General features: G+C 36.6%; 2 protein-coding genes across 3 annotated transcripts in view; one reads left to right on the forward strand and one right to left on the reverse strand.

Annotated features, from left to right (window-relative positions):
- Positions 1 to 23,769, forward strand: part of PDE6H (phosphodiesterase 6H) — a 172,793-nt gene that overhangs the window by 53,836 nt on the left and 95,188 nt on the right. The window lies entirely within an intron of this gene.
- MGP (matrix Gla protein) lies at positions 18,797 to 22,368 on the reverse strand. Its single transcript, XM_008071211.2, has 4 exons — positions 22,032 to 22,368; positions 20,567 to 20,599; positions 19,653 to 19,728; positions 18,797 to 19,177 (listed from the first exon to the last, which is right to left on the reverse strand). The coding sequence occupies exons 1-4, from the start codon at positions 22,090 to 22,092 to the stop codon at positions 19,036 to 19,038; spliced, it is 312 nt and encodes a 103-aa protein (XP_008069402.1). The 5' UTR covers positions 22,093 to 22,368; the 3' UTR covers positions 18,797 to 19,035.

A 23,769-nucleotide genomic window follows, 5' to 3' on the forward strand; every position in this document is an offset into this window, starting at 1 on the left:
TCAAAATACACCAGTAAAAAAAATGTTGGAAATAATAAAGTCCATAGGCTTTATGGAACATCAACACAATAGAGAAAATAAATAAACCAAGCAACCAGATCACCAGTACAATGAGTAGAATCGTACCTTACATATCATTATTAACTCTGAACATAAATGGTCTCAATGCCCCACTAAAAAATATAGACTGAGAGAATGGACAAGAAAACAGAACTCAAATATCTGCTGCCTTCAAGAGACCCATTTAACTCACTAAGGTTCCTACAGATTCAAGGTAAAGGGGTGGGTGAAAATATTTCATGCAAATGAAAACCTAAAATGAGCAGGAGTAGCCAGTCTCATATCATCTGATCAGTTGATATGAGATATCAGTTTTATCTAAAACTGATTTTAAGTTAACAACTGTAAGGAAAAAAGGACAAAGATGGCTATTATATAATGATAAAGGGATCAATCCAACAAGAGGACATAGCAATTAAATATATATGTATGTAACACTAGGGCCTCCCAGTTTTATAAAACAATTTCTACTAGAACTTTTTTTAAAAAGGATATAGACAGCAATAAAATAATAGTGGGAGACTTCAACACTCCACTGACAGTAATAGACAGATCATCAAGGCAGAAAGTCAACAAAGAACATTGGAGTTAAATAAGACTCTGGAGTAAATGGAGCTAGCAGACATCTACAGAACATTTCATCCCCAAACTACAGAATATACATTTTTTTCATTGGCACATGGAACATTCTCCAAGATAGATCATATGATTGGTCATAAATCAAGTCTCAATAAATTAAAAAAAATCAAAATCATGTCAAGAACCATGTCAGACCACAGTGGAATAAAACTAGAAATTATCTCCAAGAACTCACAAAACCAAACAAAGACATGGAAGTTAAACGATTTTCTCCTGAATGAACCTTGGGCCAATAATGAAATCAAGATGGAAATTTAAAAATTTCTTAAAACAAGTGACAGTGAAACACGTTATCGAAACCTTTGGGACACAGTCAAAACTGTGGTCAGAGGAAAATTTATAGCACTTAAGGTCAATATTAATAAGATGGAAAGATCATACACTGACAACCTAACATCATACCTCAATGAACTAGAAAAACATGAACAAACCAAATCCAAAGCTAGCAAAGTAAAAGAAATAATGAAGACCAGAGCAGAACAATGAAATAGACATGTTTAAAAAATCAATGAAACAAAATGTTGGTTCTTTGAAAAGATAAACAAAATTGATAGGCCACTAGCTAGATTAGTTAAGAAATGGAGAGAGAAGACACAAATTGCTCAATCAGAAATGAAAAAGGAAATATTACAACTGGTACAATGAAAATTCAAAAAATCATTCAAGTTATGAATACCTTTATGCAAAAAAAAAAAAAAATAGGCATTCTAGAAGAACATAAATAGAGAAAATAAATTCTTGGAAGCATACAATAAATTCTTGGAAGCGTACTATAAATTCTTGGAAGCGTACTATAAATTCTTGGAATCATACAACCCCGCAACCTTGAATCAGGAAGAAATAGAAAACCTGAACAGACCAATAATGAGTAGCAAGATTGAAACAGTAATTAGAAGTGTCCCAACAAAAAAAAGTCCAGGACCTGATGGACTCACAGCTGACTTCTACCAGACCTTCAAGAAAGAACTGGTACCAATTTGATTGAAGCTATTCCACAAGATTGAAGAGGAGAGACTTCTCCCTAACTCATTCTAAGAGGCCAATATCACGCTGATACCCAAACCAGGAAAAGACACAGCAAAAAAAGAATACTGTAGTCCAATATTCCTTATGAACATAGATGCAAAAATCCTCATCAAAATTCAACAGCACATTAAAACAAACAAACAAACAACAACAACAACAAAAAAAACCCCCACCATGACCAATTGAATTTTATCCCAGGGATGCAAGGGTGGATCAACATATGCAAGTCAATAAATGTGATCCATCACATAAGCAGAATTAAAAACAAAACTCATATGATCATTTCAATAGATGTAGAAGAAGCATTTGACAAAATCCAGTATCTTTCATGATAAAAACCCTCAGCAAAATAGGCATAGAGAGAACATTCCTCAAAATAAATAATAATAATAAAAGGTATATATGACAAACCCACAGTCAATGTCATCCTGATTGGAGAAAAGTTGAACACATTTTCCCTCAGAACTGGAACAAGGCAAAGATGCCCACTTTCACCACCACTATTCAACATATTACTGGAAGTCCTAGCCAGAGTAATAAGGCAAGATAAAAAAAAAAAGGGTATCCAAAATAGAAAAGAAGAATTCAAACAATGATCTTATAGCTAGATGATCTTATAGCTAGAGGATACTAAGACTCCTCCAAAGACTCCTGGACTTAATAAATGAATTTGGTAAACTTTCAGGATATAAAATCAGAACAAATAAATCAGTAGCATTGCTATTTACCAATAGTATCCAAGCTGAGAATCAAATAAAAAACTCAATTTTATTTATGATAGTAGCCAACAAGCTAAAATATTTAGGAATATATTTAACCAAGGAGGTGAGAGATCTCTACAAAGAGAACTACAAAACTCTGATGAAGGAAATTGCAGAGGACACAAACAAATGAAGAAAAGTCCCATGCTTATGGTTTGGAAGAATCAACATTATTAAAATGACCATGTTACCCAAAGTAGTCTTACAGACTTAATGCAATTCTTATCAAACTACCTGTGCCATTTTCCACAAAATTAGAAGAAAACAACAATTCTCAAATTCATATGGAACCAAAAAAGAACCAGAATAGCCAAAGCAATCCTAAGCAAAAAGAACAAAGCTAGAGGCATCACATCACCTGACTTCAAATTATACTACAAGACTGTAGTTACAAAACAGCACAGTACTGGTACAAGAGCAGACACATAGACCAATTGAACAGAATAGAGAATCCAGAAATAAACCCAAATACCTATAAACAACTGATCTTTGACAAAGCATACAAAAACATACACTGGGGAAAGAATACCCTATTCAACAAATGGTGCTAGGAAAATTGGATAGCTACATGTAGAAAAATGAAATTTGATCCCTATCTCTCCTCATATATAAATTAACTCAATATAAATTAAAGGTTTAAATGTCAGACCTGAAACCATAAAAATTCTAGACTAAAACCTATGAAAAACTCCTATGGCTATCAGCCTAGGCAAAGAATTTATGGCTAAGATCACAAAAACAAAAATAAATTAGTAGGACTTAATTACACTAAAAGGCTTTTGCTCAGCAAAATAAATAATCAGTACCTCAAATAGGCATCCTACAGAATCAGAGAAGATATTTGCAAAATATTCATCTGACAAAGAACTAATATCCAGAGTCTACAAAGAACTCAAACAAATCCTCAAGAAAAAAACCCTATTAAAAAGTAGGCAAATTACATGAACAGACATCTCTCAAAAAGAAGATATACAAATGGCCAGCAAACATATGAAAAAATGTTCACCATCACTCATCATCAGGGAAATGATAGTTAAAGCCAAAATGAGATACCACTTCACACTAGTCAGAATGACCATTATTAAAAAATAAAAAACAGGCCAGGCACAGTGGCTCATGCCTGTAATCCCAGAACTTTGGGAGGCCTGAGCCTCCCAAACCAACCTGGGCAACTTGGCGAGACTGCATCTCTAAAATAAAATAAATTTTAAAAACTAGCCAGGCATGGTGGTGTGCACCTGTAGTTCCAGCTACTTGGAAGACTGAAGTGGAAGGCTTGCCTGAACCCAGGAGGTTGAGACTGCAGTGGCCATCATCATTTCACTGTACTGTAGCCTAGGTGACAGAGTAAGACTCTGACTCAAAAAAAAAAAAAAAAGATGATGGTTTGGAACACTTATACACTGTTGGTAGGAGTGTAAATTAGTACAACATCTATGAAAAGCAATATGGGTATTTCTCAAAGAATTAAAAGTAGATCTACCATTTGATCCAGCAATTCCACTACTAGGTATCTACCCTGAGGAACAGAGGTTGTTTTATAACCTCTGCAACACAGTTCACAATTGCAAAGATGTGGAATCAACCTAAATGCCCATCAACTGATCACTGGATAATGAAAATGTGCTATATATACACCATGGACTCCCACACAGTCATAAAAAAGAATGAAATCATATCCTTTGCAGCAACATGGATGGAGCTGGAGATCATCATCCTAAGTAAACTGACACAGAAACAGAAAATTAAACACAGAATATTCTCACTCATATGTGGGAGCTAAGTGGTCACAAGGATGGAAAAATAACAGACACTGCAGACACTAAAAAGAGGAGAGAGGGACCAGGGTTCAGAAACTACCTTTGGGGCATAATTTTCACTATCTGGGGAATGGGCCACCCGAGACCCAATCCCCACCACTACACAATATGTCCATGTAACAAATACGCATGAGTACTCCCTGAATCAAACATTAAAAAATTAAAAGGTGGGAGGGTTTAGGGACACCTGTCTGTTTCAGGAGCCTGTGATATTACAAAGCAGAGGTCTGCTACCACCAGGAGTAGGAAACTCTTCAAGACCCCTCTTAGATATAAGGCAAAGTTTGATGGGTGTATGAAAGGGGAGATGGAGAAGTGGAGAGGAGTGCTGAGAAACTCTATCCCAAGACTCAGACACAAGAGTCCTTCTTCAATTTGAAGTTTTACCAAAAGAGTTGAGAATCCCTGACCCTGTCTCACAATATGCCTAACAGCAAGTAACAGCACCAGTCTACTGCAGAGGAAGATGTAAGCTTGTGGAGAGAGAGGATTACCCCCTGCACCCCCATAATGTAGGCTTACAGTGTCTGCTGAAAAACTGAGAGTAGAACAGAAACACTGAGTAAACCCTCAGGTACCTTAGACTCTACTGTAGACAAAAAGTAACAGCAGTCCACGACTGGAGGAGTTAGAAGTTGTGCAGGAAGGCAACTAGAGCAAAACAAAATCTAAGCCCAGCTCATCCACTAACTAAGTTTGCTTAACTCCAACGTGAACTGCTTGACAGAAGAAGATATGTGACTATTTCAGGGCATAGATACCATAGATACTAGTCTTTTTTGTTTTTCTACACACAGTATCCAGCCTTCAATACAAAATTTTGACACACACACAAAAACAAGAAAAAAAAAATAACTCACTGTCAAAAGATAAAGCAATTCATAAAACTATATTCAGAGATGATCCTGACAATGGAACTATTAGACAGGGACTTTAAAATAACCATGATTAGTGGGTTAAAAACTTTCCTAAAATCTAGAATTAAAATGTCCAAATCCTCTCAGTGGAGCTACCTTATAACAGTCTCTACCTGCAGTTACGGTCCTTTTTTCTTTGTACTTTCTGAAACCTACTTCATTAGAACTTGGTGTATGATATCTACTAACTTAAATTTCTTTATGCTAATTATCTTTTTTTGTTTACTTTATTCTCCATTTTTTTCTCATTATTTGTTTGTAGAGGTACTCCTTAAGTATTCTAAATACATACAGTAAATCCCCTATGTATGAACCTTCAAGTTGCAAACTTTCAAAGATGTGAACATGTATTCACATGTCCAATCATGTAAGTTAGTTCATGTGGTTGACACACATTGTTATGTGTTGTACTATAAGATTAAAAATGTTTTCTTTATTTTTTGTGTTTGTTTTTAAATGTATCATTTGTGTGAAAAGTATTATAAACCTATTATAGTACAGTACTATACAGCCAATTGTGCCAGTTGGGTACCTAGGCTAACTTTGTTGGACTTATGAACAAATTGGACTTAGGAATGCACTCAGAATGGGAAACATTCATATATAGGGGACTTACCATATTTAAAAATTTGCTAATTTGATTTAATCGTCAACACTTCTTCCTTTTCTTCTCTCTACCTTTCACATCACTTGACATGTTGAGTATCTCATGGTTTCCATATTTTCTGCTTTTTTATGTCACATATTTGTTTAATTTTCTCTTAGGTTTTCCTGAAACTTTTCTAGTCACTTAAACTGCTGTAATTTTCCTTGGGATCCTGTTGCTTTTACTTATGAATTTTGGAATTAATAGCTCCAAATTGTGGATCACATCACTATAACAATTATAATTCCATCATTTTAATATACTTAATTTTTTTTAGAATTTGACATTTTATTGTTAACACTTAGGTTTCATGAGGCTGAGTACAAAGAAAGACTCTTTTGTTTTGGATGGGCCTTTTGAACCCCCCAAGAAGCGATCCTTAAATTCTTTGTACATTTGGTACCTAATCATAACTATTTCTTTATTTAAGTGCATATACTCTGGAGAAAATGGGTGATGTTCCCTTATTGTTCATGAAAGATTGGAAACAAAATTATTTTAAAAATTCATACTGTTTTAAGGGTTTGCTGTCTTGGTCTTTTTAGCTCAAAGAATTTCTATTCAGTTTGTTGTTATGGTTACTCTTAAAGTGGTGGTTTTCTTTTTTTACTTCTACTAAAGAATTAAGATCTACCCACGTTTCTACAAAAAAGCAAAGTCCTCTGAATTATGATCCTGAGAAAATCATATTACAAGACTAATTCAAGATGCAGTTCAGATCAAATACTTAAGTATCATTTTCAGAGTATAAATTTTGTGAGGATAAAAACCATATATTTTATTCACTGCTCTACCATCAATGCTTGTAGCAGTGCCTGCATGTTACTTAACCTCTCTGAGTCTCAGCTTACACTTGAAAAATAGCAATAACATTATCTACTTCAAAGATTCATTACTAGGATTAAATGAACAAAGTTCATAAAGTGTTTAAGATAGTGTCTATTAAGTAGGGAGTGCTCAATAAATTACACTTATTGCTATTGTTTTTATTGCTATCATTATTATTGTTTAGAAGGAGGTGGCTAGACCCAAATTCATGTCTTTAGTGTTCTTATTCCTATTGGCTAATTATTTGATCAAACTAGTCACAATTATCTATCTGCACAGCAGTTTTCCAACAAATCTACCTCATTTTCCATATATTTATGTTTTCAGTTGTATTCAATCAGCTAAATGGCTCCTTAGCAAAGACCTTGGAGAATGAGACAGATGAAAAAGAGATTTAAGTATCAGATAAGAGGCCTTTAGAATGTAACATGTTTTCGGGACCTGGTGTAGAGTTTTATTTCTTCATTAATAGTTTTCTTTCCCTTAATTAAAAAATATGACATTAGATGTTGTTTCAGGCTGGACTATCGTTGGGTAAAACTAATTGCTGTCAAGGAAAACATAATTTTCCAGCCAACGAAATATAACCACACAGTTCTACATTCATGTAAGTTGTGTACAAAAGCAAAACTGTACTGTAATGTTGAGAAAGGAAAGTTTTGGTCAAGCTGGTGCCTCCGAATCTTGACTGTAGTTACATAAACAGTGAAGTTTCATGACTAATGGCCAGGAAAACAGCTACTCACACCAAAAGTTCAGCGTTGGCATTGTTTACATATTGGCCTAGCAGAAGAGTTTCCTATCATTCTCTCAATATTTGAATTGTGAGTTTTTATAGCCAGTAGGGGCAGAAGAGTTGGGCTACTAAGCACGTGGTGATCTCTACTGGTTTGCTTGTGCCTGACCTTCCCCAAACTAAACAGGTGCTTAGAATTTCAGGCTACAGCTAGGAATGAGCTTAAAAGGCTGTTCTCTATGGAAAAGGCCATACATTGATTTTCATGTCTCAGAGTATACACAACTGACTTTTGATTGAGGTAAAAGTTGAAAGGACTGGCACAGGGTTACTTTTTACCTAGAAGTCGAGGTAGTGGTAAAAAGAAGGGCAAAAAAAGGAAATGGGAAACACCGAAAAAAAAAACAACATATTTTCATATTTTCCCTTGAATTAGTTCTTTGTATGATGACAAGCCTCCCATTCTCAGATTCAGTTTAGAAGTACTAGAGTTTTAGAAAACACTGAGAAACACAAACTAGTATATTTTCACATCTCTGTGTATTGCATATAGGAAACTTCTATTTTTAAAACTGGTGTTACAAGTTACACCAACAAAAAAAGGAAGTGGGTTATGATCTCTACAAACAAGTGGTTGACATATATTTTTACAAGTTTTATATCAAGAAATATGTAATAGTGTAGATAAAAATATCTAATCTAGCTCACAAACTCTTACATGTTTTCCTTCTCATATACTAAATATAGTAGTTCAAAAATTCTCATTATCTAATTTAATTCTCAAAAAGTAGTTATCACAGACATTACTTGCCCTATTTTCCAGGTGAGAAAACTTAAGGCAAACAGGCTAAGCAACTTTCTAAAGTAACATAACTAGTTCATGTTAGGAATAAGTACCTACTGTCTAGTGTCTTTAAGTCCAGTTTAATTTCTAGTACATCACATGGGCCACAGCAAAATAAAATGTGTAATGCATGCTTATATTATTTTAATTACACCTAAGGTTGTGAGACACAGAGATGCTTAGAGAGTAATAGAAACTCGATTTTTCTTTCCTTTGTTGTCAAACTCTTAGCTACCTACCTGTTTTTGACAAAACGTAATTCACAGCCCAGGGCTACGATTACAATGAGACCTAAAGAACTAAATCAGTTATCCAAAAAATAAAATCCAAGCTTGTCTCAAATATATGTCATCTGTCGTATTAAGTGATAGTCAAGATGTAGGCCTAAAATGCTAGATAGTTGCTCCTTATTTAATTTTATTTCTGTGACTACTCACCCAACTGATTGCACAGTTATCATTATCTCCTTATTTGTATACCCTCAGTTGCTCATTCTATCTGTTCTAGATTACCTAACTTCTTCAACTTTGTTGTATCTTGACATACTGTTTAACCCTCTTCCTATTCTGAGTGCAAGGGGCTGACAGCATAGACACAAATATTGGCCCCATGTGTTTCTCTTCTTTAAGCATAGATATGAATCAAGGGTTTTAAGGTTTGAATGTTCATCTGGTCTGACAATGTCTTCAAGAATTCCTTTTTCTTTATCTCAAGTGTTGTCCTCAAGTTTAAACATGTTCTATGATGAAAGGCTTACTCCAGCAGACCTTTTCAAATTGAACTTCTCTCTTAGACCTTGCATTTATTGAACCCAAATCTTTCTCCCTATCATTTTTACCCTTTGTTCATAGTTCTATGCCTAGGATAACACAAGTCTTTTTCCTGTTAGACTTTAGCAGGTTTGTACCTAGAGTCATATATGCCTTTTCTGATCTAAGTCAAACAGTACTCATTTCTTCCACCATTGGTCATGGAGCTTAGCGTTAAGTCCCTTTCTTGTTTGTATTTATCCTCCTTTTGATATAGTACCCCTGATCTACAAAGTTCATCTCAGGGCTATAAAATGGAGTCATGAAATAAGTAGAATATAGACAACCATACTGATTTAAGAGACACATGCACCTGAGCTTTCTAAAGGAGAGGGGAGTGAGTTATGTAAGATTATGGCATGTGGAAAGAGCAAACAAATGAAGGGGTTTACTCTTTGAGTTTTGGCCCTCTTTGGTTCTGTGACTGGGGTAGAGGAGAAGATATGAAAAGGAATACTGAAAATAAGCCCCCATTAGGCATAGAGAAATACAGGTGAAAGTGAGGGTAATTTATATTCCATGCTCTTTCAGGAAGGAGTAACCATTCCAGCCCATCCTTTCCAGTGAGTACACATCCAGTAAAACAACAGTCAATGACAGGTTGCAAAACAAAGCAGAGTGACGCCACCAAATGGGGAACACCTAGAGGGCTTCATTTGAGTGCATCCACCCATCTCCTACCTTAATTTGTGGTTCATTTTGCAGTTGGGACCATCAGGAAGGCATTTTGTCAGTTCTTTTTGAAACCCCAGTTGTATCTGTACCAGCATTAGCAGCCAGGAAAGCTTATTCGGTAGATAAATGAACTATGCTGTGGTGTGACCTCTCATGAAAGATCTTGGAAACCTACAGGCTTATAAATATGAGTACTGGAAAAACATTGTAGAATATGTAGGAACAATTCTAGAACTTGAATGTCTAGAAACTTAGTTTATCCTGTCAAGATTTTATTTAGACTCAAGTAATATCTGATTTTACATGAAGGAAACAAATTATATCATTGTTTAAAATTGTATGATATGCATATACCAGGCAGACACAGACCTGAATTATGACTTTGAACCTTTCTAACTGCAACATTTACAAATCCAGTTCAGCTTGTGGAAAACCATAGACATATTTTGGTTTGGTTCAGGGCCTTCTTTTCATCTTCTAGGTCACTGAGTGCAAAGGAAAAAAAAAAAACCCTGTAAATATTTTTGAAGCACAGACTTATTTTTCCCCCTTATAAAATTAAAATTGAATTATATGACTTTATCAAAGTGATCTAGTTTTTTCTAGAAAAGAGAATGACTTTCTATCACTCACAAATGTTTATGAGGCTGATTTCAAACATGTGAATTGCGTTTCCCAAGGGTGTCTTATTAGAAACTGATAGAAGACTGCAAAGTGGATTTTCATTCTCAAAACTCTTTCTAGCATTAGGGTTGGGTCTTCCCTTTTCTATGCTGTTTAAAATCTGGTCAGTTTGCACACATCCCTGTTCATTCCTAGTCTTCTCTTTGCAAAAAGACTCTCCAACTTCTTACCTGTAGTGGCTAAAGAGATATTCAGGTATTGAAATTTGAGTTCCAGGGCTGGTTTTGCTTTTAGTGTCTTTAACCTAGCTGATGAATTTGTTTCCACACCTCTTGACTATGGACAATATCTACTTTGCCTATTCCTTGTAGATGCTGTTAGAACCAGTGGAAAAAATGTATGTATGTGACAGCACTTAAAATAAATACTATAAAAATAGAAAGTTAATACCACTCATCCAGCGTTGCTAAGAAAGAAGTAAGGGCAAAGCTTATGTAAATAATTGAGTTTGCACTGAGTTGTATTGGAGAAAGGTTATACTGTACTGAGGAGGTTGCACCTCCTCTTTTCTCATTACACACACACACACACACACACACACACACACACACACCCTCTATTCTAGGCCCATCATGTTTCTCCTTCAATCTTGTCTTTTCTTCTTGTAGTTACTGGGCAAATGCAGGTACTCCAGAAACTAGATATTCTGTGGGGTCCAGATAAACTTCAGATTTCTCTTAATCTAGAGAGTACCTCAAAAACAGATTGATCTGAACCTGTTTTTCCCTTACACTTGGTTCACAGTTTGAGAAACCTAGCTAGCTGTTCAACTGGCAAAGAAGAGCTTTTTAAGAAGTCAGTAGACTAGGTTGCTACTTTGTAAAATGATTTGAGAGGAACTTGAGGAGCCAGGACCCCATGCCCCCAAATATCTTGCTCAGGAGCTTGTCTTGCTACATTTAAGATCACCATTGAGGCTAATTTCTTTGTGTCAACATGGTTTTCTCCAAATTTCATTTTTTAAAAATGCAGACATATCCTTGGGAAGACTAGGGTCACTTGTTTTGGCTAGTAGGTGGGGAAGGAGTAGATAAAGAAAAGCTAGTGCTAAATTAAATTAAATTAAATTAGGCCTAAAGCTGCCTCCGTATGTAATGAACAATAAACTAACAAAAGATGTAAGCAAACTGTAATTCCACTCAAAAGTATATTTTTGTAACAAGTAACTGAGTCTTGGTCAAATAGCAGCTGATCTTCCAGTTAATCACAGGCTGCAAACTGCTCAGTCATTTCCAAATAAAGTAAATGCAGATCGGTCACCGATCAGGCTATTTCTGTATGTCACTTTCCCTTATACATGCTGCCTGCTCATGTTGTTGGGTGGCACTCTCTGAACCTTTACTGGTTTAGGATGCTGCCTAATTCATGAATTGTTTCTTTGCTTGAATAATTGCTGCTAAATTTAATTTGTCTTAAGCTCTTTTCTTAACACTAGGAAGAAAAAGTGTGCATGCTTAAGACAAGATTTTCTTTTGTTGTCATTGTTTTATTTTATTTTATTTTTTTGAGTTGGAGTCTCACTCGGTTGCCCAGACTGGAGTGCAGTGGCTGCTCCCGGCCACTGCAACCTCGACCTGCTGGGCTCCGGCGATCCTTCCGCCTCTGCCTTCCGAGTAGCCGGAATTACAGGCATGTGCCACCACGCCCGGCTGATTTTTTTTTTTTTATTTATTGTAGAGATGAGGTCTCACTGCCCAGGCAGGTCTCGAACCCATGGGCTCAGGCAATCCACTCACCTCAGCCTCCCAAAGGCGCGGGATTACAGGCTGAGCCACTGAGCCCGGCTGTTGTCATTGTTTTATATCACACTGGCTTGGTCTTAGGTCTCCTTATGCTAAAGTTCATGTTAGAGTTTGGAGGGGCTGGGGAAGAGTGAGTAAAGCCTGGCCTGGAAAATCCTCTAAATAGCATTTCGTAGATTGCATCTGATTCACTGTAAGCTTTTAATGAACTTTTCTTTGTCTTCTTTCCTCTTGGTTCAGTTAACTGGGTTTATACTGTATTTCATTTTAGCCAATCATTATGTAGCACCTGGCAACTCAGGCTACTTTGAATGATAAGAGAACAATTAACTGACCACAGATAGCATATATGATGGGTTTATTGACTTCCTAAATCTGCACTGGGATCTCTGATAAAGCAGACTAGACTTACAAGGATGTATGTGCAACAGCAGTGAATACAATAGGCTTTGAAGTGAATTTTAGTGCCAAGCGCTCCTTCCTGGCACTGCCTTCCCAGGCCTTCCCTCACCCTGTCCCTTTGGCTCTTTCTTCCTGATATATCTGTTGCTAATTCCTATTGGTTAACATTTTATTTGAAGGTATAGATGAAGATATTTTCATCAAAATTTCAGGTGATTCATATCTGTCTATATATATATATATCGCTAATAAAATGAATAATACAATTATCTCAACTATTGAATTCAACAAGATGACATTTAGAAAAGGATACATATACTTTGCATTTGAATACTAAAATGTGCCCACAAATACAGCATGGGGGAAGATGTGACTTTCTAGCACTTTATGTTAGAAACACCTGAAGGTTGTAACAAGCTATTAGTGAGAAGCAACAATGAGAGGAGCAAATGCAATCTTAGATTTCTCATGGACTCTGAGACTGTCAGAGCATGTATTGTATACTTCACACTGGGTCCTGCATGACAGACATTGATGGACTAGTATGTGTTCAGAAAGAGATGTATGGGAGCGGGAAGGTGTCTAAGCAATGTATCAAATGTGAAAGATTGAAAAGAAGAGGGGTCAGTAGAGTAGACTCATTCTGTTCTGTTTGAGAGAGAAGAATTAAGACCATGTTTAAATTGAGTCAATAGAAAAAAACAAAACTAGGGCATCATGTGACCTACGGAGCTTCTTCACGCTAGAGTTTGTAAGTACAAACCGAATGACCATCTGCTACATAGGCCACATTGTACAGCACAGAGTAAGCATACCATAAATATTTGTTAAAGGTTACATACATGGAAGGAATGCTGTAGAAAGAGTGAGAAATTGAGCTTGACTAGTAGTTCAAAATAGTGTTCTGCAAGATGCTCTTTGAAAAGACCATCTATTAATAGTCAAACTATCTTGCAAATCCCTCTGTGTTAAACTCAAACAGATTCTTTACTGATGGACTACACAGAGGGTTTGATATATTACAAGAGGAGATATATAAAGACAATATAATTTGTCTGAGCATAGCACAATTTTGGCAGCACTCTGAGTGGAACATTATTTCTTAGAATACTCGTTTGGGAAATGTTGAACTAAATTTGCTCTATAGTTTGTTTCAATTCTTAATTTCTTTTTATGTTTTCTAAGAGATGGATGCAGATCGCTCATGTGCTTCTACTAAACTTTGTAGTTCTAATCCTATTTCCCTGGGTATTGTGGTTTTCCATAGAAGCGAATTTAACAGTATAGCAAAAAAAAAAAAAAAAAAAAAAAAAATCTCCTCTTTCTTAGCGGTATAATTTCTTTTTTGGTATACTCTATGTTTGAGATCCAATTCACTCCTAGGAGTAAGTCACAACATTTATGATTTTCTTTGAATACTTTATAATACAAAATCATTATCCTTTAGAACATTTTCAAGACTCCTTGTAAGGAGGAAAATTCTACCTCAGAATGTTTTAAAACATCTATCAAATGAATGTAGGTTATTTTCCTACTTTATTTATTATAGGTTTGTGGTCAAAAAGAGCGATCATTATCCTTAGATGAAATGGGTAGAAACACATTTTGTGTGTTTCACTACCCAAAGTAAAGGAGTCAGAGGGTTTCTAGGCAAACACTGTAAAAGTCTCCTGTATTAACTAAATGAGCAAAGAGCACATTTCTTGAACAGTATTTTTCAAACCTTAACCTCATGTTTTAACAACCCCAGATGACTTATGTTTCTGGCTCTCTTGTTTGTTGGTTAGCTTTCAATGCCCGAATTCAGAAAAATGAGAGATGGAAAAACCCCCCAACAGATCACCCAGTTCATTTCTCTAAAGGAGAATTGTAGTCCTTGATATCAACCTACTCTAGTATAAGCTTGGAATTTCATTTTCAATTCAGGAATATTGGGGCCAATTTCAATCTAGGACACATTTAGAGACAACTAAGAGAGTTCTCCATATCCTATTTCTATTTTCCAATTACTCAGAATATATAAAGTAATAAACTGAGAAATTAAGTCATGATAGATCCTGGATTCTTAACATGGAGCTAGCGGGAGAAGGGGGAGGCGGGATAAGAAAGAGGTGATCACAAGACAGAAAAACATCAGTGTTAGGAGAAGGGCGCTAGGTCTTTATACCCCTGCTTGGACTAGGTTTTGGACATGAGCCTCTTCGGGAAAAAGATGCAACTTGGAGCAAGATGACTCTCTTCATCTAAGGACAGTTTTAGGAAAGAGACCCAGGCACCTTATCAGCTGCCAGAGTCTGAGAAAATGAGTGCCTCATTTCTGAAGGGATCTGGGCAATGCATCACATCATCCACTGTAATCCACACTTGCACTTGCTTCATATAAAATACCCAGGAACAGCTTATTCAGGATTATAGTTTGTCTCTTTTCCAGGGAAAAATCATAATAGAGAGATCCTAGTTACACTTTCCTAGATGCTGTGACTGTTTCATGAAAATGTATTTCCAAGTCTTAGTGTACAACTATCTCTTCTTTCCCAGCTTTATAATTTCCTCCTTTGGCATATTCTCATGTTTGAGGTCTAGTCCACTCCTAAGGACAAGCCAGAACACGTATGAAAGTTAGTACGACAAACTACAGTCCTTGTTGCTGCAAATGGTTACAAGACAATTGCTAATACTCATTGTCTCCCCTTAATTTTTTTCTTTGCAATCGAGGTCTCACTTTGTTACTCAGGCTGGAGTGCAGTGGCACAATCATAGTTCACTGCAGCCTTGACCTCCTGGGTTCAGGTGATGCTTCCACCTCAGCCTCCCAAGCAGCTGAGACTACAGGTGCATGCCATCACACCTGGCTAATTTTTGTGTACAGACCAGGCTCGTTATGTTGTCTAGGCTGCAAGCTCCTGGGCTCAAGTGATCCTCCTGCCTCGGCCTCCCAAGGTGCTAAGATTACAGGTGTGAGCCTCTGTGCCTGACTGTCTTCCTCTCAAAAGCTATCCATTCTAGATTTCCCTCACTTATAGTTAGCACATCTGGTGGTCCTGGTATCTAAAGATTAAGGAAGATAGAGTCCCATTCCTGAGAGCTGTGAGCTCCTGCACCATGTTCTTCTCAGACCAAGGCTGATATGCTTGAATCATTTACTATCATGATTGGGCAGAGAAATATCAAGAGATGCTCCAGTGATGTCAAATGAATTTTCCCTTCTTTGATTGTGCAGCAGAAGCCCTACCTTCTCCTGATGAAAGTGGTCAATTTCTTTCATTAGGAAGATGATTCCTTTACTTTCTAGCTGGTTTCCTAGCATGAAGAGCCTGAAGTTCCCACGCAGCTTCTAGAGCTAAATTGAAACTCTTCCTATGTACCATAGTGAAAGTGATTCCTTTCTATAAACTAGAGTTTCCAGGTCTATGGATTAGAATTGTAAGGATTCGAAGTACAAATTCCTCCTGTGGGTTACAAATGATGATAAGTGGGTCACTACTATTCCATATCTTATTTTTAGACCCATGTAGTCTACCTATTGGTGACATGGCACTGTATAATGCTTAGTAGTTTAGGGCATATAACACATTCTGGATAAAGGTTTCCCAAGCTTGTAGGGAAAGCAGTGCGGATTAATCTGTTTTGTTCTAAATTGACTTCAGTGGTCAGGGATTCTTACTGGTGGAGGGATATCAAAGAAGTTATGTCTAGAAATAATCATATAGGAAGCAATGTCTGGATTTCAGAAGAGAGTCATCTAGAATAGAATAGAGCCTTAAGTTCATAGATAGATAAACAGAGGCAATACAGGCAAAGTTTCAGGGTTCCAAATCAAAGTGAGTTTATAATAGAATTTACTCACTTTTGAGTTTTGTATAATGACAAGGAACTGGGCCAAAACATTAAGATAGAAGAAAGGATAATTTATCATTTTTCATTATATCCTTAATGATGAATAACTCAAGAACTTGAGGTACACAGATTACTTAGAGATTCCCTCCACTGAAAGGTTAAGGTAAAATAGTGCCTAAATATACTACTACTAAATAAGAATATAAGTTTATCTCCATTCTAATATAAATTACTTTGCTGCATGAATTCCAAACCTAGTTAAGTACCAAACCTGAGATGATTAATGTTCCAGTCTTTTTTGAAACTGCTTGCTTAGAGATTGGATTATTGCCTATTTCTACCACATGGTCATGGGACACTGGGTGCCTCAGTGGAGGAAATAATTTGCCTTAGATTAAATACTGATCAAGTTTATCCAAGTGATTTAAGTGCATCCCAGAGAAAGGCTCAATAATACATACAGAAATACAAGAATATTCAGCACACAGAAAAATAAATTTACAATTTATGCCATCAAAAAAAAAAACCAAGAATGCAGAAAAGTAGAAAATTATGACCCTCATACAAGCAGAATGATCAACGAATCAAAACCAACCCATGACTGACAAAGATATTAGAATTAGCAGGTAAAGACATTCAAACAGTTATAATAACTGTATCAAAGACATTGAAAAAGATAAGTAGAGACATGGAAGATATGAAACCACTTAAATCAAACTTCTGGTTATTAAAGCCACAGTGTCTGAGATGAAAAATACAGTAGATAAAATAAACAATAGATTAAGTATTTCTAAAGGAAAAGTTAATGATCCTGATGACATATTAATAAAAAATGTCAAAAACGAAACAGAGAAAAACAGCTTATAAAAATTAAAATAACTTTAGGGAGCTGTGGAATTTCTTCAAGGGGCCAAATGTGCGTGTCATTGGTGCCTCCAAAGGAGAAAAGAATGAGGGAGAGACTATATTTGAAAAAAATAATGGCTGGAACTTTTCCAAATTTAATGCAATCCAATAAAGTCAGTAAACCATAAGAACAAGAAAATATTTTTAAGTAGGAACATCATGATCAATTTGGTCAAAACCAATGATAAAGAGAAAAATTTTAGAAGCAGCCAGAAAGAAAGGACACAATACATGCAGAGGAACAGAGAAAATAATTACGACAGATTTTATATAAAAAACAATTCAGAGCCGGGCTCGGTGACTCAGCCTGTAATCTCGCGCCTTTGGGAGGTTGAGGTGAGTGGATTGCCTGAGCCCGCGGTTTCAAGACCCGCCTGGGCAGCGAGACCTCATCTCTACAATAAATCAAAAAAATCAGCCGGGCGTGGTAGCGCATGCCTGTAATTCCAGCTACTCGGAAGGCTGAGGCGGAAAGATCGCTGGAGCCCAGCAGGCGAGGCTGCGGTGGCCGGGAGCGGCCGCTGCACTCCAGTCTGGGCGACTGAGTGAGACTCCAACTCAAAAAAAAAACCCCAAAAAAACCAATTCAGGCTGGAAGATGGTGGAACTCTTAAAGGAATTGAAAAGGAAAAAACTGGTAAAATAGAATTCAATAGCCAGTGAAAATATCTTTCAAAAACAAAGGAAAACAAACATATAAAACTTTAAAAATCCAGCAGAGCTACCCCTACAAAAAATGTCGAAGGAAGCCCTCAGGCAAAAGGGAAATTATACCAGGCAGGAAGAAGAATGAAGCATACTAGAAATGGAAGCTATATGGGTCAATAAATGTATGAAATATTTTCCTATTATCTAAAGTTAAAACAGTGTTTAAAACAAGAGAAACAAAAATGCTCTGTGGCATCTATAATGTATGTAGAAGTAAAAACTAATTTGGATTGTTTGATATGTACATCTAATGTGAGTATTGATAGAGTCTGTAAGCTATCATTAATAATTTGTCTATCATTTTGCCATTTGCTTTCCATTGTTCCTTCTGTTTTTTTCTTCTCTATTTCCTCATTTGTTGCCTTCTTCTGAATTACCTTGATTCAGAAATTTGTTTTTTACCTTGCTGAATAAGAGATGAGAAACAAATGAGATGGGCTCTACATTTGCCACAACTTACAATGGGAAGATCATGAAAAGTACATAATTGGAAACAATCACTAACTGATCAGAAGGTATAGAGAATTTAGACAAGTTAGGACTGGGTGAGTGCATTGTAAGCTTTATTCTTTTTGTGTAGTTATTCTTCTCTTCAATACTAGACATGAGTTGAACAGAATCTCTTATGCTGGGTTGGGTAGGCCATTATTTAAACATGCTTTCTTTCTTTTTAATTTTTCCACGATATGCTTCTCAGTTTTGGTCTCTGAATTTATTTTATTTTTTGTCTTAAGAACAAAATCAGATTCATAAAAGGAAAGTATCAAACCAGAAGTTTATTACATAATAATCACACATCTTCACTCCCTTTTGACTTTCATTACACTGCACTTTCTTTACTTATTAATCTGGGTGCAGGAAAGAGGGGTGCAGCCTGACAAGAGAATATACAGGAAACAAGCATTATATATGAGACTATACATTTCAGTAATGCTACTGCAAGGGGATATAAAACCAGGCACCAGCCTCCAGAAAAAAAGAGATTTCCCCCCATCTCATTTGGCCCCTCTGCGCTGCCTGAAATAGCGATTGTAGGCAGCATTGTATCCATAAACCATGGCGTAACGTTCACAAAGTTTGAAGTCATCACAGGCTTCCCGATTGATCTCATAGGCAGGCTTGGTGCGTTCTCGGATCCTAGAAAGTGGAGAAAGAGACCAAAATTGAGAAGCAGAGAGTGAAGAAATTTAAAAAAAGAAAGAGAAAGCATAAAATGTTTGAGAGAGGTCTTCCCCCCCACACCCTCTCTCTCCGATATTAAGAAATGTTTGAAAATAGTTAATGATATGGCATATGATTGAAAAAAAAAAAGAAAATATTTGAAGAACAGAGAAGGAAGGCAAAATAGGGGAGATTATTTATTTATTTTAAAAAATGAAAACAGAAGTTTTCTTCATGTTTTTCTTTTCTTCCTCCTTCCCTCTCCTTTCTGAGTCTTCCCAATATAGTTTTCTAAAAATTCAGTTGCTTTTTGCATATCATTTTTAAGTTATTTGATTTTAAGATACAATTACAAATAACATATATAATGAAGGACCTGTTTCTTACTCCACTCAGATCTGTGACCCACACTGGGAAAAATGACCTCCCCTCACAAAGTGTGGTTACCCACCTCTCTTGGGCTTTAGCTCTCCATCTCTGCTGTGGGGACATAAAGGTATTAGCATTTCTCCTGTTAATGAAGGGACCTTAAAACAAAAAAGAAAATAAATTCAGTTTTAGGAGAACAGAAGCTGAAAACATTTCCATGAATATTCTGTGACACAATTATATTCGAAAATGCCTTATTTATGTATTTCGTATGATTAGAGATTGGCAAAAATCAAAGGAGAATATAAAGTAGATTTTATAAACTGATAAAAAGAAACCAATAATCCCCTCTGTGTGCCTTAGAGACCCGTAACATAGGCCACAGCAATTTTTGCTTATTTTGCCTTGGCAATCACTTTGCTTTTCTTAATTCTGATATCCTACTGGGTATGTTTTTAATTTCTTTTGAGGATAAAATCTCACTGTCCTGAGGACATGGAAAGCATAGTTTTAGATTTCCAGTAAATGAACAGTTTAAACATTATAAAAATAATGTGTAAATTAAAAATGAGAGTGATATGCCATTTCCTCGTGTATTCTGGCTCTGTAAGTCCAGATATTCGACAACATTCAGCTTAACACTGACGCCTGTGGTCTCTCAGCTGACTTGCCCTCCACTTCTGTACTTTGCCATTTGTCATTATTCCTCGTTTTCCATCTGTGTGGTTGATGTGTGCCAGCTTCAAATTTCCAAATGAGGTTTTATGGCTTCTAAGTATGTTAGATGTAGTTTAAATGTCATATTGCATTACTTCACGCTTAAAAAAATTTGCTCATTTGGCAATTTTTGTAGTCATTGGATGTTAAAATTTATTTTAGTTTTCCAAAAGAGGTCCTCTTTTTCCTCTGTTATATCTCACCGTCTTGTTTATTTAAAAATAGGGAGAGATTCTTTAACGCAAGAGATTTAAATAAGAAAGTTAAATATTCACTTACTAATTTCGTAGGATTCCATACTTTCATGAGATTCTGTAATTTAAAAAAAGATTAACTATATCATTATTTATTACACGTTGCAATAAGTTGCATATATAGGGACAGAAGGAAAGGAAAGAGTCAAAAAGATATGAAGAATACATTTAGCAATGTGGTTATTACAAATTTTAGGAACTTGGGATTTATGAGGTGCTTCTTTTGCTGTCATTGCTGTGTCTTTTATTTTCTCTGGTGTGGAAGGAGGTAGTGACCAGTCTTGGCTAAAATTTCCCAAGGGCTATGAGGTCTTGAGACAAGCAAAATAAGTTATTTTAAGGGCTGCACAGATGTCTCCAGAAAACCTTCTTCTTTGGTTGATTCTGAAGCTGTTTGAGAACAGGGTCAAAGAGGGTCCAGGAGAGTCCAGAAAGCAGCCAGATTTCTCCAAAAAACTGTTGGGCAATTGCCCAGCTGGACTTTACCAAGACAGGTGTCTAAGAGGGATCCAAAAGCCTCTTAAGCACCTGTGTTAAATTGGCAGCCACAGAAACCACTGGCTGTAGCTGACAACTCACCCTGGGCATGATGCCAGCTCAGAGAGAACTGAAACAACGACAAAGCAAAAGTTTTCTTTTTTCTATCACTCTCCTGAGCACAGTGGGTACATTTGGGAACAAGTGACTTATATTTGAAAGCAAGCATATGTGCTGGCAAAGTTAAAAAAGGAGGTGAAGAAATCAAATTCTCTGATACAGAAAATTTGTGAATACAAGAGTGAGAAGTATAGTAAGTATAGTTCTTAGAGTTGTTGATGTCATTTATGCTTTAAAATGGCTAAAATATCCAGGTAATTGAAGTATAAGGCTGAATTAAGTAGATCATTTGACTTTAAATTTCCTTTTTACACAGATATATTTAACAATGTACAGAAACCAGGAATGATTTTTTTTTCTGACTATAGAAATTATGAAAATGGTTTTTCTGAAATCTTTCAATCTGAAACTTTATTTTAAAATCAATTGACTCAACAAATGCAGTAAGTTCACGATAGTGTCCTGTCCTTAGAAAGGATTATACTTAATATCTCACATGAAAATGGATTTTTTTAAAGATAAGTGATTCAACCAATATCCTAAACCCAATGATACCAAAGTCTAAATAAACATCCTTGAAAGTGAAAATACAGGGGATGGGGGAATTTGTTATCCTCTTTCTGAAATATCTGAGTTTCTTGGTTTATAGAGATTTACCACTGAAAGTTTGCCTGTTAAGTTGCATATAAGAGTCTGGATATTTAGTATATAAAAGAGACTTGATGGAAAAGATCAGTGTCAATGGGGACTGGAAAATATGAAATTAATGGTACTTTAAGATCATAACAGAGAAAGGGGAAAGAAGAGGAGGAGGGAGAAAAAAAATTGAAGTAAGCTGAAGTCAGAGGGAGAAAAGAAAATCCAGAGAAATGGCAGAGAAAAAAGTTTCTCACCATAACACAAAATTGCGACTGCTAAGGCAGCCAGGATGGAGAGAAGGAGCAGAGTCTTCATGGTCTCGCGTCGTCTGCGGGTCAATCTCAGGGTGCTGTGCAGCCGCAGGAGGGAGAGAGTCTCCTACTGGCTGTTAGTGGACGACTGTGAGGTTTTTATAAGAACCAAAGCAGCTGAGAGGGGAGGAACCAGTGGGAGGGGTCCGGAGAAGGTGGGGAAGGGTTGGCACTGAACTAGCACTGGGACTTTTCCCAAACAGTCATTCTTTCCAGATATTATCTACTCCGAGTGGGCAGCTTTCCCTCACTCCTGGACACAACTGTGCTACAGCAGGATGCTGCCTTGGTACAGAAATTGTGACCACCCTATGTTTGGGGCCAGACCTGGGCATAGGTCCACAGAGGAGGGAGTTGCCACAAACACGTGTTTGCCTTTCTAATTCCTTCTCTGATCTACCCTCCTGGCCCTGACCACATACCTTTTGGGTTTGGTCCACAGACAGAGCCATAGTGTTCTGTTTGCTAGCCTGGTGGATACATGAGAGGTTTGGGGGAGAAAGGACTTCACTTTCCATGATGGTTACAATTTAGACATATTCCAGTAGCACTGAACTATAAGCTGCTAACCCAATCAGGCATTTACCAGCTGATATGCCCCTTTGGCATTTTTTCAAGGGTTCAGCAGCATAGACCCCCATGAGTTCTGTCCTGGTGACCCCCATGAGTTCTGTTTCCTTAATTGGCTCTGATGTAACTCGCTCATACAGTTTTGTGACGTTAGTCTAAACCTGTGTCCTATGCTTTCTCGGGAAAAATATCAGTGATAAAAAATGCAGCAAGGGTAGGAGGGCATTCCTCTCTCATTTTCTGAAGACATTGTCTTTATAATTAACTAATTCAATAGGCTCTTAGTGAGTGCAGATGGGATACAAGGTACTGTGCTAGGTTCCAGGGGGGATCTACAGACAAGTAAGATAAATCCCTAAGGAGGTAAGTAATATCTACTTACTGTTCACTGTGCTCTTTAGCTGTGTTAGAACCTCAAACATAGGTTTTCACAAACAGGCACTTTCATTACACCCTCAGGCCCACAAGTGCTGTTTTGTTTTTGTTTTTGTTTTTCTTATGAGAGGATTTCAATTTGGTGCCTCTGGTTATCTTGTAAAGAGATTTTTTTTCTTCTTTTTTCCCTTGGGCAGCCAGAAAACCTTTCCTTCCAAATGTTTCTCTATTGCTTGGGTACCCAAGAATCTTCTTTGCTGACAATAGACAGTTTCAGAGCAGAAGTTTGTAAAAGAGCTTTGGTTTCAGGACCTCAGAGCCTTGGGCTGGAACAGCAAAAAGGCTGAGATGGTGGTGGGTGGGTTTACCTTTAAATAATCGTGCGTTTCAAGGAGCAGTGATGAACAACTAGAGAGAGCCTCATCTCATCCTTCCTTCTTTTTGTCTTTTTGGAGTGGAGTTTCTCTCCCATCTCCCCACACTGTGAAGAACTTTAATACATACCAAAAGATTGCCTGTTAAAGGAAATAGCTCTGTCTTAATCTGAAAGACTAGGGGTTCAGAGGGATCAATAATATTCAGGCTTTTTCTTCAAAATTTGTCATATTAAGCAATACCTTTTTGTGATAAAGTCTTGAAGAAGACCTTAAAAGAAGACGATGTATATTCTTCGCTGTAAATTCAACCATTTTTACCAGTGAGGTTGTTGGTCATTTCCTTCAAGTCACAAACTTGC

Source organism: Carlito syrichta, unplaced genomic scaffold (genome assembly GCF_000164805.1).
Source record: "Carlito syrichta isolate Samal-C Ts95f unplaced genomic scaffold, Tarsius_syrichta-2.0.1 Scaffold314172, whole genome shotgun sequence".
In the NCBI taxonomy this organism is placed as follows: Eukaryota; Metazoa; Chordata; class Mammalia; order Primates; family Tarsiidae; genus Carlito; species Carlito syrichta.